Genomic DNA, 14465 nt, shown 5'->3' with positions numbered 1-14465 from the left:
CACCCATAACGGCCATGGCTCTAGTTCACTTTAAAAGACATATTTGTGATTCAGCTGTTTGGATATGTAATAATATAAGCTTGTTCTTATCCCACACAGGACATGCTATCCATAATTGCAGAAAAGGGACAAGACTCTGACCAAATATTTAGACTCTTACAGAAAATTCACACTGGTCCCTAAGGGATAAGATTTACTCTGAACAACAGGTTAACTGGAATCAAGAATCTGTGCTCATTATAGCTTCAGTTTTAAAGGTAAGGAAGGTTTTTGCATCACCAATATTAGGCATCCTTCTAGAGATGCAAATGTGCTTTCTGACCTTGAGATTACCTGATGATGACACTTTCCTTGAACGATGGACACATAACTTCTGGATAAGAGTATGGTTGATATAAGTCTGACAAGATGAAAGATTCATCAAAAAGACACAGATAAACACCTTTGGTTGGAAGTTAACTTCCTTATATATCAGATGGTCTTTGTTTTGACATTACAGATATTCCTACTGATTTGGTCTACTAACTACACTATGTGAATTAATAACAGAACAAGCAATAATAGTGGTAATATTGTGTTTTACAAAATACACATCTTAAATCATACTTACTAAAAAACTATACCTCATAAATAACAGCAGTACAAAATAGGGAGTCAACCACAAACATACAGTTTATGAGAGAGTTGGATGTTGCCTTCTTTCCAGAAGTTGTTTTCCTTCTCTACCAAAAAATAAAGCAGACTTTCACTTTGTCAGATATTGCCATTCTAACCCCATGTGAAATAATAAAATATTAGCCTACTCTACTTCCAAAGAGTCTACCAGTGAACAGTGAGCTTAGGAGTGAGTAGCAGTAACTCTGGAGGAAATATCATTGTTTTATTTTTATTTGGGCCATGATCTGTGGATGCTACTCTGCAGATTGTGGAGCAATGGCCCCAGACATCAAGAGCAAAAATAAAGTTCTGAGGGTAGGTATGTTTAATAGCATGAGGCAATGGTACCCTATGGTCCGTCCTGGTCCTTGAGCTTGCCAAGTGTATGTGTGTCTCATAGCCAGAAATGTGGGACCTCATCATGGGAAGGAAAGTGAAGATCAGTAACTGTAGGTAGCCATGAGTATTCAGAGCAATTTAAAGGAACAGCACCATCAGGGAATCTTCCATTTATCTGATTTGCTGTCCTTGGTACAACATGAAAGCTAATTGTTTTATTTCATGAAAAACGACACATTTCTCTCCTTCAAGCAAGCTGCTGCTTACAGTTAATTTAATTAGTTGGATATTTACACATTTTAAGGACTAGATGTGAAACTGTGAGACCTTCTCAAATGTAATACAGGGTGATCAAGTAAACAAGTTCACCACAATTCCATGTGAGCCTCTAAGCAGATGTGTATGTGTATATTTCAACTTTACTTTTTGTGAACTCAAAGTACATATTCACTAAATTCTACAATCAAAATGAGACATTTTCTGGTCCTGCCATTGTTTGATGGTTGAGTATTTTCAGTATGACACTTTTTGTTGTTGTTGTTTTAATACATACTGTTTATTTTTTCTCTCGTTATTGTTTATATTATTATTGTTATTAAAGCTACCATTTATTTATTTATTTATTTATTTATTCATTCATTAATTTTAAATACTGTCCCCTATATCTACACCCTTCACAGAGTCTCTTCCCTTCTCCTCTGAGAAAGTTAGGTTCCCATGGCACATCAACTCCCTCAGAGTTAGCACATCTTCTACTGAGACCAGTCTATGAAGGGTTTCCAGAAACAGTCGACAGCTTTAGGAATAGGCCTGCTCAACATGTTGAGGGACCCACATGGAGACTGAGCTGCACGTGTGCTTCATATGTGCCCTTTGTAATGATGCAGCTTCTGTATAATTTTTTTGGTTGCTGGTCAGTCCTTTTTAGCTGTCAGTGGTCCAGGTTATGCTGTTGGTTGTCCTGCGAGTCCCTATATCCTTCAGTGCCCTGAATCCTTTGCCCAACTCTTCCATAAGAGTCCCTGAGCTCCATCCAATGTTTGGCTATGAGTTTATCTGTTTCAGTCAGCTGCATGTTGACACCTCTAAAAGAGCAGTTATGATAGGCTCCTGTATGGACGTCCCACATAGGAGCTGACCTCCTTTGATATGGACAGAACTTTAGGCTGTGAAGTGGAGTGCAGATCTCTGCAGGTAGTAGTGAGGACTGGAAGCCTGAAAAGGCAATTTGAACAGACAGTAGATTTATTTATTCTGCATCAAGAACTCTGTTCCTTTGATTCTAGTTGTAGGTAAGACCACATAAGCTCTTGCTAGTAGGTTCCGCTTTTGAGTTAGATTCTGATTAGTTGAAAGGTTTGCAATCTCTTAAGGAACTCTTAATCAGTGGTTTTCAGCCTTCCTAAATCTGTGCCAATAATAAATACAGTTCATCAGGTTGTGGTCATACATAACCATGACATCATTGTGCTGTTATTTCATAACTGAAATATTGCTAATATTTTGAATTATAATGTGTAATGTATGAAATATCTGATATGCAGGGCATATGATATGTGACCCCCCAAAAGGACTGTGACATACAAGTTGAGAATCATTGGTTTAACTGCTATTTTTAAACAAAAATTTTTTCCCAAGTACTTTCTACAATGTACATTACCATTTCTTTTCTTTTTTTCATTACAAAGGATTTTATTAAAAATATACCAGGAAGCTTGCTTTCTTCTGATTTATATGAAAATTGGCTTAGTGTCACAGATGAGGACACTCTCTTTGGAAAAATTTCTGCTATACAAAGGTAATGCTAGAGTAAACACTTGGGGAACAGCACAAAAATAGAAGCTATACAATTTGAAGGTACATAGGCTTTTATTTACAGTATTATAAACTGCAATGTTGTCCTGTAACAGGAGGTTTTCTTTATGCAGACATGTATAATCACTTTATAAACAGGTCCATTTCTCAATCAAGAATATAGAACTATGTCCGTAATCCCACCATTTCGGAGTCTTCTTCATTATAACTGTCATGGTTTGAAAGGCAGTCTATGCTACACAGTTGTGTGCATGTCGACCTAGAGTATTTGAGTTCCTGTGTGAGACAAATTAAAAGTAGTATGTTTGTATAAAACTTGTTGGTTATTTGCATCCTAATATTATTACCATGGTATTGTGTATATTGCCCATGTTAAACATATGTCATTGGTTAGAGTATGAAGCTATTACTGAGTTTGTCTTTCTCAACTATAACTACCTAGAGAAGTCTGAGTCAGGATTAGGTTTGACTTCCTTGAATCATTTTCCTGTATGATACTCCATAGAATGATTTCCTAGGTAACAGGAGCTTTGTCTTTCCATTTCTACCCTGGATTCCAAATCTCTGCCTTGCTTATAGCAGAAGCAATTTAACTGCATTGTATAGGGTCAATAGTGTGCTTTCTGCTTCTTATATCCCAGAATGTCAAAAGAGTGGTATATGGGTTCATCTATATTAGATATTAAATGTATCCCCATGGTGGATGGAATGATGGTTCACTGTTAAGAGCCCTTCGTTTCCATACACATTACATAAATGGACTTCTATTTCTAGGGAACGTGACACCTTCCTCTGAGATCTGTAGGTACCAGTTATTCATGTAGTACCAAGAAATTCATACATAATTTTAAAGAATTTCCCATAATTCAATAGGGAGAAGTGATTTGCAGAAAATATTTCAGGCAATACTTTAGCTGTATATTCTTACACCTCTTTAATTCTGACTATGAGCTGGTCTACAGAACATTTTCTCCCGATTTCTTTGTATTTAGAGTTTTGTAAGTAATATTACTTGTAAGAAAATCTACAGTGAATTCTCCTTTTTCCATGTATAGTATTCTATTGAAGATACCACAGCCTAACTATGTCTTGCTCAAACATCTTATCCGTGTGTTAGTAATAATTAAAACCTCTTCCAAGAATCACCTAGACACCTACATCTTATCTGTTCGCATAGCTCCTCATGTGTTGTGGGATCCGACTTGCAGGAACTCATTATTTGGGAATGACCTCCCCAAAAAGGTAAGGAGATCTGTTTTTTACCTTTGGGAGCAACATCCTCATTGTGATCCTGAAATTGGGAATACCTTGGAAAGGTCAGTGATGTTAAAAGTCACACTAAGAGTTTATTTTTCTGAATGGGAGATGCGTTGATCTATTTCAGGAAGGTTTGGAAAGGAAGATTGTTAATGTAGATTGAAGGAAGTGAATCATTTCTTTCTGATTTTATCTTTCTTTTCTTTATAACTTTTCTTTTCAGATATTGATTTAGATATTTATGATTTGGCCAATATGCTCCTTAATATGATAGTCCAAGAAAAGTACAGTAAAGTTGAAAAAATGTCAATTATCTAGTACTTTGTTTGTATGTGCTGTATTGTAGCCATAATTTGGAGCACATGATAGTTGTGCTTCATAGTAGTGAGATTATTATAATTATGAAATATTCAAGCTGGGCGGTGGTGGTGCACGCCTTTAATCCCAGCAGTTGGGAGGCAGAGGCAGGCTGATTTCTGAGTTCGAGGCCAGCCTGGTCTACAGAGTGAGTTCCAGGACAGCCAGGGCTACACAGAGAAACCCTGTCTCGAAAAACAAAACAAAACCAAACAAACGAAAAGGAAATATTTACTGCAACCACACTTTGGGTCATTTAAAAACACATTGTATATACATACATACATACATACATACATACATATGTGTGTATGTACGTATGCATAAAAGATGAAATAAAATGAATGATAAAATGGTAATGTGGATTATACAGTATAGTTTCTACTATTTTAGCACTAACTCATACTTACGTAAAACAAAATGTTTGTTTTCAGTACTTCAGGCGCAGTTGTATGTTCCTAAGGTTTTCTGTAGCTCTTAATTTTACTATAAACACATGTGCTTTATTATTCTTCTTAAGTTTATTTATTGACTTTTTCTGCTGATTTCAGTACCCTCCTCTAAGTCCCATTCTCACACTTACCTTCCCCCTCAGTTTAATTTTAATTTAAAACTTTATTTAATTTTTTTAAATTTTGGGGTGAAAAGTAGTTGAGAGAGTAGATATGGAAGGACTGGAAAATGAGTGTTAATTGGATACATGATGAAACAATCACAGAGAATCAATGTAGTACATATACTTTAAAAGTGAAAAAAAGATGGGCGTCAAAAAAGACAATAACAAATAAGAAAAGAAAACAAGGGTACATTTAAACTAGTCATTTACAGAAATAATGTCCACAGGAACAAAGTCATGGTGATGTTTCTCATAATGGAGTAGAATAGACCAGGGATTTGCTTGTTCAATTTAGAAAGTGTCTTAATTTGCTACTATTGTTATGAAAAAAACACTGAAGAAAAGCAACTTATGGAGGAGAGGTTACACTTCATGATATACTTCTAGTTACCAGTTAACTCCTGAGAAAAGTCAGGAGTCAAACCGAAGCAGAGCAAGAACCTGGAGGCAAAAACTGAAGCAGAAGCTGTGTAGGGGTTCTGACTCCTGTAGTAACTTCATGTTATTGTTTGTTTGACTAATAGCTCAATGGTGGCACCATCTTGTAGCTCTAGACTATACAAATTTCACTGTTAATTAAGACAATATCACATAGACTTCCCTTCATAATAGGCCAATCTGTTAGAGGCTTTTTTTTTTTTTCAAGGAAGATCCATCTTCTCACCAACTTTTCTTACTCATTTTTCTATTGCTTTAATAAAATACCAGAACTAAGGGAACTTATAGAAGTAAATGTTTTTTATGACTTAGAGATGCAGAGAGATTACAGTCCTTAAAAGTTATGAGAGGAATGCATGTCTGCAGGAAAAAGGACAACCATACTGGGAGTAGAGACTCTGTGCTTTCATCTCAGGAAGCAAACAGGAAGCACGGAGAGTACACTGCAGATGGCACCTGGCTTCTGTAACTTTAATTCTAACCAACAACATACTTCCTCCAGGAAAGCCAAGTCACTTAAACCACCCAAGAGCTGTCATAAAGATGGTATCATGTATTGTGACACCTGCAATTAGATAAACATTCCATTCAAAAAACCAAAATGAAACTCCACCTCCTTCCCACACCCCTGTCAATTATCATAATTTCCATAAACATTTGAACTCATTTATTTGATTCACTCACAGTTATTCAGGCAGCATATCAGTTCTGAAATGTTACTTCACTTTAGATGTTCCTCCATTATTTGCAATATGTATGAAATTTTCACTAGGTTAAGCAAGAAGCAAAGAACTTAGACTCTCCTTTTCAGACAAAGACTTCATTTCATAGGTTCATATCTGCTCATAGTAACTGTTGTTTTCCTCATCATTTTAGATGTCAATATTTTTATTGATTTCAATTTTTCAAACTCTGTGAAATGACAGTGGATCTTGTTTTTGCCTTGTGGTGTTACAGATGACTATTATCCAAACCATGCTTGACAACTATGTAGAAATATTTGGAGATGATGACAGTACAATTTGTAATGATAATCAAAAGAGATCTGATGATGTAAATATGTCACTAAATGCTTATGGTAAGTCACCTGTTATAAAAGAAAAATAGGTGGCCACAGTGGGAAAACCTCAAATGCTAATACTGAAGAATTAAAGATTTTATCTGCTACTTCTCAGGAGGAAAGTCCTACATGTAAGAGAAGGTTTTTTTAGTCATCAAATGAATGGAAGGATATCCTTCCCTCATTTCATAAATTTTTAAATATCATAGCAGCATTAGGACATATCATGATATTAAAGTATAGAAAATTTTTTTTAAAACAACACTTTTATTTAAATTGCATATGAATATATGTGTGTAAACTTATCTAAACATACAGACACACACACACCACACACATATATACATATACATACATACTTACACACATGTTTGTATTACAGAGTGACTTCCTGTAAGAATTCCAGTTTATTATCTGCTGTATTTCTCACCTTTCTTCCCATGGTCCATAAGTCATGTAGGATATCTCTCATATGAAATTATTTTTAAAATTATCACTTTAAACAATTATTTGATTAAAAATCTATTAAACATATTACAAGATTGAACTATGTACCAACATGCTTTGCTGTCCTTGTGCAAAAGCATTAATGTTTGTTTCATTTCCTTTGAGAGGTCATAATGCCAAATGCTTAGCATTTGGTATAAATATTAAGTTGCTCAGAATCCATTACAACACATATGTGAAGAATAATAAAGATGGTAAAACATACCTGATTTAACAGTTAACACCATTCAAAATCAGAGAGATTGTTAACTCAAGTAAGTTTTTTGTAGAGTTCAGAAAATATACAGAAAATTAGTTGTATGTGCAGTGAGGTTAACCTTTCATCTGAGAATGTTTATCTAATGATGACAATTCATGTTTCATTTAGCAGGGGACAGTGGAGCATCTTCAACATACAAAGTTCCACAATGGAAGCTTCCTCATGACTGAAGGAGGTTCAGATCATTCTATTTCAATGTTTCCTTCTACCTTCCACTTGACCACAGCAGAAGAGATTATTACGAGAAACAACTTCAGTTTTATATTTATCCACATTATTTGTTACAAATAGTTTCACTCACTATATTTATTTTATTTTGTGTATTACATTATTCACCCATTATAATAATTTTTATTAAATTTGTTATTGCTTAGACTCCAGTGTGCCTTATTCATGATTCTCCATAGTCTTTGGGAAATGGCATTTTCAGTATTCTCCTCTACCTCTGTTACAGAGGCATCTGTATTCGTGTGACAGATCCTCTAGAATCATTTTATTAATTTCTTCTTCCAAACTACAATCAAAATGGTATTCTATGTTCCCCTGTAGAAATGAAAGTTGGGGATTTATCTGACCAAATTCTTCTAGATTCTCAGCATAAAACAGTCCCCATGGCTAAGAAGCAACTATTTAGTAGTACAATAAAATCAGACTTGCTTCTGTGCATTACAGCAATAATTTTTAAAATGGAAATCATATTCCTATTTCTGTGAAAGGATACTCTAGAAATTATTTACATTAGGACAAAATCCTCATTATTTGAGGATTCAATGTATCATCAAACAGCAGTTCTGATGTCAGGAGGTTGTAGCTTTTGAAGTTGTTCACTTATTTGAGAAGCAGAGGACCATGAATGGCCGTTCATATTCAGTGAGCTTCTTTTACACATTCCAGGAACCATGCCTAAGGAATAGTACAGCCCAGTTATACTGTTAGTTTGCCCACATCAGTTACTTATGCATAGACAAAAACTAATGACATTAAATATGCCCTCAGTGTTTTACCCAGAATCTTTGTTCATAGATAGTTCTAAATAAAATTCCACTAACAATCAGCATTAATAATCATACATGATAAAACTAGAGGTGAATCACAGTTTTAAGAATATTTGAATTGGCCTGAAATGATATGTCATTGTGTAATGTACTTGAGATACAGGCTTTATAACAACAGTTTGAGTCATCAAAACTTACATTAAAATATCAATATTGAGTATTGTAGAACAAGAATCTCTAAACTAGAAGCTTCTATGTGAATATAGAATTTGCACATCAGAATTAACAGACTCGTGACATGTTGTTCAGTCATAAACAAAAGAGACTATGTGTCAAGAAGAGATGGGAAAAAAGACCAATACTTGACTCTGTCCTCTAACAAAATTAGCTCAAAGCTCTAACTACATTGACAGTGATATACATATTTTTAATACACACACACACACACACACACTCACACACACACAGATCATACACATTTGCACATGCATTGCATGTAAAATCACATGAGTATACAGTATATTTGTTGTAATATCTCTCTTTATAAACTAAGACCTTTATCTCAATGTCAAGCATTCTTTATTCATGGTTTGTCTTTCTAGAAAGAGTCTGTGATTCAAAATTGAGTTATGGAAATCATAGTGAAAATATCGAGTAAAGAAATTCATAACTACCACATTAATTATTTATAGGACCTTCCTGTACTCACATTAACACAAATTTTAAATGTTTGTATTATTACTATTATTTTAAATTTTTATTGAAAATCAAATTATAGCACAGTGCCCTCCCTTTACTCTATTCAGTCCATTGCATGCACTTCACTTTCAAAATGTTGTTTCAATACGGTTAGATGTATGATTTTATTTGTTTATATTTATATCTATAAAAGTATGAATACAACTTGATTCCACCTTTTTGTGTTTATGACACACGGCAATTGCATTAACATTGCGTTCATATTGCCATCATTGTGGTTTTGCAACCATTTTCTCAGATTTCAAAACAGCTTTTCAGGTGTACTTACTCTTATACTTTTTGTAAACACACTTCTGAAGTGTTTCCTGAGGTATATCCACTGGTGCTATGATGTACATGTATTCATTGGTGCTGGGTTTCCAGAATCTACTGATCTTTTCATTATGTCCAGTTTTGGTTTTCTATGATGGTCTTGATTTCTTGTACAAAGAGTCTTCTTTGATGAGTGTTAATCGCTTCACTTATTTGTCTGTATAAGAATAATATTGAGGATCCAGCTATACCACTCCTAGGCATATACCCAGAAGATGCTCGAACATATAACAAGGACATATGCTCAACTATGTTCATAGCAGCCTTATTTATAATAGCCAGGAGCTGGAAAGAACCCAGATGTCCTTCAACTGAGGAATGGATTCAAAAAATGTGGTATATTTACACAATGGAGTATTACTCAGCTATTAAAAACGATGAATTTGAGAGTTTCCTAGGCAAATGGATGGAACTAGAAATTATCATCCTGAGTGAAGTAAGCCAATCACAAAAGAACACACATGGTATTCACTCACTGATTATTGGATATTAGCCCAGAATCTTGAAATGCCCAAGATGCAACTCACAGGTCACATGAAGCTCATAAAGAAGGAAGACCAAGTGGGGGTGATTCGGTTCTTCTTAGAAGGAGCAACAAAATACTCAAGGGAGCAAATATGAAGACAAAGTAAGGGACAGAAACTGAACGAGGGGCCATCTGACGACCATTCCAGCTGATTATCCATTCCAGGTGCAGTCACCAAAGGTAGATGCTGTTGTGGAAGTCAGGAAGTACATGCTGATAAGAGCCTGATATGGATGTCTCCTCAGAGGTCTTCAAGAGTCTGACATATTCAGAGGCAGATGCTCACAACCAGCCATTGAACTGATAATGGGGTTCCCAATGGAGGAGTCAGAGTGAAGACTGAAGGAGCTGAAAGGGTTTGTGGCCCCATGAGGAGAGCAACAATACCAACCAACCACAGCTCCCAGGGTCTAAACCACCAGCCTGGGAGCACTTAGGGAGGGATCCAGAGCTTCAGCTGAATATGTAAGAGTGGAGGGCCCTGCTGGGCATAGGTGGAAGAAGAGATCCTTGACGCCCCAGGGAGTGGGAATTTTGAGGGTGGGGATGTGGGAGGGGGAGGGTAGGTAGGGGTTACATCCACAGAGAAGAAGGAGGAGGGGTGAGGGGATAGGGGGTTCCTGGGTGGGTGGGGGATGGGGTAAGGGGACAACATATGAAATGTAAATAAAACATCCAATAAAAAAGAATAATATTTAGAATGCTGCTATAAGAAATTGAGCTGATCTAGTAAATTAGTCTGATAAATTTTCATGTCAATGACATCACTAGCTTTATAAATCTATACCAGTAATTATTTCATTCCTGTTGAGAGAAATCCTTCCAATTGTTAAAATATTTTAAATTTCTTTCCCCAAAATACCAATGTTTAAGGTAGCCCTAGGCTTTCTCTGAGGGTCGAAGTGTTGAGTGCCTATTGCCAAATAAATCTTACAGGGATGTCTCTGAATTCAACTGACTCTAGCAGGATATGACTTAGAAGCCTCTATCTTGAAGCTGAGTTTCTATGGTACATAAAACAGTAGGCAAGTTGACATGTTAGGGAAGTAATTAATAGTTTTACCTACCCACCCATAAACCTATGAAGTATCACTATAACGAGTACTGCAATATCAGAAGAGGAGCAATTAGTGACACTTACATGTAAGTAGTATCCAAGAGGTCTTTGATTAGACACAATTTAATTTTCTCCTCCTCACAGTTGAACATAGTTCTGGAATTTTCATTTAATTTCTCAGGAAAAAAAATGTTATTCTGAAGAGGTCAACAATTTATGCCTTGTATTTGTCCCTCAGATTATCCCATGTAAGACTGCTTACTTGACCAAGCCACACATTTTCACTCTCTCTGACAAGAGAATTCATTTTCCTAATATAATATAAAATAAATGAGATGTAAATATAATATAAAATTCCTTCCTTTTTGGTTACTTTAATTTTCTACTTTCCATGTATTCAATTCACCTTAACTACAGACTGAAATGTGAAGAGTCATAATTTTTAGTAATAAAAAAGTGCATACCTCTTAAATGGCATACCATACTGAGTTAAGCTAAGATTTTTATTTTTTTACCAGTAACTGTCTGTTTCTACAAGGATGATAGTCATTCTGCCACCCATCATTTCTTTACAGTATCTGCTGCCCATCATCTAGTTTCCTGTGAAATGTTGTGGTACATACAGCTGATTATACTAAACTTTGAATATACTCAAGGGAATCTTGTTTCATACAGCACTTGTAAACTACCAGGCACTGTACTATGGCTGAAGGGGATTAAGGGGATACAAATTGGAAATTAAGAATTCAAAGTATCTTTTTTATTGAAGATTAGTGTGCATAAGTGTGAGTCTAAGAGTGCCACAAGAAAAATGATGTAGCTTGTAAACTCAACACATACCAGTATTTAAAATTAACACACAAAATGAATATTCCTCCTGTGGGAAAAATTACAAAATTATTGAGAAATAAATCATGAAAACAATGGCATTCAAAATAACATTAAATTTTATAATGCCTTTCAGGTAACTTTAACATAAGAAGTGAAAGACTTGTATGATTAAAAGTAAACTTAAAGAAATTGAAGAAGATACTGTATTATGGAAAAATTCTTCTATGCTAATGAGTCAGTAATAGTATAGAGTAAAAAATGTCCATCCTAGAATATCAATTTGATTGTTTCCTTTTTCAGCCTGATAAAATTTATAACACTTTTAATGTTACTAGGAGAAACAATATTACAGAAGTGACTCTTTTTATCCTCTTTCTTCCTAGTCTTCTGCCATGTTCCCTTAGCCTCACACATAAAGCTTCACCAACATGATTGTCAAACATTAGTTGAATATCAACAATGAACATGAAAAATTAAATGCGGCCTAAAACTGACACAAAATAACATAAGAAACTGTATCCTAAACAAGTATATGTAAGTATATCTAAAACAAAAGTGTTTCTTGGATGCAGGAGAATGATGGAGTCAGTTTTCTTAACCAAACTGTTAGTCTGTATTTTTATTTATGTAAGTAAGATAGTTAATGTTTAGCACTATTAAAGGGCAGTATTTATGGGTCTCTGTTCTTACCATATATTTTCTCCCCTCTTTTGATGAATGATTTCAGGATTATTTATCATTTCCATCCTCTTGAGTGTAATATTAATACACTTATCTGTAGACTGATGTTTCCTGTTGTAAACCTGGATAGCTAAAGAGAAATTGCTTAATGGTGATTATACTGTGCAGTGTCTCTCCTCTTTTGTTGATATAAATGATACCTTTGCTCAGTAATGAAGATTAGGCCAGTATCTGTATTCTTTGACAACATGGAGAACATCAGTCCAGGCCCATTTTTATTTTAGAATATCCATTTAAAAGTCAGGTATAATTCTAATAGTACAGCCTTTGTATGTTTTTCAGTTATTTTCTGAGGCAGAAAAATCATAACTTGTTGTTACCCCTGGGAACAAAGAAGATATTCTGTTTGAAAACAACAATCTGCCATGGACATATTTGTTGCCATCTATTAGTCTGGGGTTGGCTGGTGAGTTAAGTTCTTGGTTGTGTCTTGATTCTTTCTTGTCTTAATTTTTACAGACTCTATTTAATATAATTTAAAAACTCTTTATATATGATTTGTCTGAAAACAATTTCTTCAAAATAAAAAGTGGTAACTGTTAAAGTACTAAAAGTATACAGAACATCAAGTAGACATAAAATAAATACTATATATTCAGGAAAATAAAAAATAATAAAAGCCGAATAACAAATAAAATATTGAATTGAATCTGTAGATAGCTTTTTGTTGAATGGCCATTTTTACTATATTATTTCTGTCATTAAACGATTATGGGAGATCTCTCCATTTTATGAGATCTTTGATTTCTTTCTTGAGAGACTTGAAGTTATTGTCATATAGGTCTTTCACTTGTTTGGTTAGTTTTACACAAGATATTTTATATTATTTGTGGCTATTGTGAATGGTGTCATTTCCATAATTTCTTTCTCAGCCTGGTTATCATTTGTATAAAGGAAGGCTACTGATTTATTTGAGTTAATTTTATATCCAACCACTTTGCTGAAGTTGTTTATCAGCTGGAAAATTTCTCTGGTAGAATTTTTGGGTAGCTTATGTATACTACCATATCATCAGCAAATAGTGATACCTTTATTTCTTCTTTGCCAATTTGTATCCTCTTGATGTCTTTTTGTTGTCTCATTGTTCTAGGTAGCACTTTGAGTACTTTATTAAATGGATATTGGGAGAGTGTGCATTCTTGTCTTGTTCCCAGTTTTAGTGGGATTGCTTCAAGCTTGCCTCTGTTTAATTTTATAGTTTCTGTTGGTTTACAGCAAATTGCTTTTATTATGTTTAGGTATAGGCCTTGAATTCCTGATCTCTTCAATACTTTAACATGAATTGGTGTTATCAAATGCTTTTCCTGTATCTAAGGGGATTATCATGTGATTTTTTTCTTAGAGTTTTTTTATATAGTAGATTATGTTAATGAATTTTCATGTATTGAACCAACCTTGCATCCCTGGGTTGAAGCCTAGTTGATCGTGTTGAATGATGCTTTTGATGTGTTCTTGGATTTGGTTTTCCAGCATTTTATTGAGTATTTTTGCATCTATATTCATAAACGAGATTTGTCAGAAGATCTCCTTTTTGGTTGGGTCCTTGTGTGGTTTAGGTATCAGAGCAATTGTAGCTTCTTAGAATGAGTTAGGTAGTGTTCCTTATGTTTCTGTTTTATGGAATTGTTTGAGAAATATTGGTATCTGGTCTTTTTTGAAGATCTGGTAGAATTCTACACTAAAAGGATCTGGCCCTTGGCTTTTTTGGTTGGGAGGTTTTTAATACCTTCTATTTCCTTGTGCAATATTGGGTTGTGAAAATGATTTACTTACTCTTGATTGTATCTGTCTAGAAAACCATTCATTTCATCTAGATTTTCCAGTTTTGTTGAGTGGAGTCTTTTATAGTAGGATTTCATGATTCTTTGAATTTCCTCCGTTTCTGTTGTTATGTCTCCCTTTTCATTTCTGATTTTGTTAATTTGGATACTGCCTCTGG

General features: G+C 34.6%; 1 protein-coding gene across 1 annotated transcript in view; it reads left to right on the top strand.

Moving 5' to 3' along the window:
* The window catches only part of LOC114615436, a 36600-nt gene extending 29910 nt beyond the window's left edge, over positions 1-6690 (top strand). Inside the window, 5 exon segments of the mRNA XM_028761155.1 lie at positions 244-383; positions 2685-2794; positions 3867-4053; positions 6437-6578; positions 6581-6690. Coding sequence (XP_028616988.1) covers positions 244-383; positions 2685-2794; positions 3867-4053; positions 6437-6578; positions 6581-6690 — 689 coding nt within the window.
* Positions 6691-14465: the final 7775 nt, after the last annotated feature.

The sequence above is a fragment of the Grammomys surdaster genome, unplaced genomic scaffold, assembly GCF_004785775.1.
Source record: "Grammomys surdaster isolate TR1022 unplaced genomic scaffold, NIH_TR_1.0 126679, whole genome shotgun sequence".
NCBI lineage: Eukaryota > Metazoa > Chordata > Mammalia > Rodentia > Muridae > Grammomys > Grammomys surdaster.
Note: the sequence above shows the minus strand (reverse complement) of the source record. Positions and strands in the feature narration are given on the sequence as shown.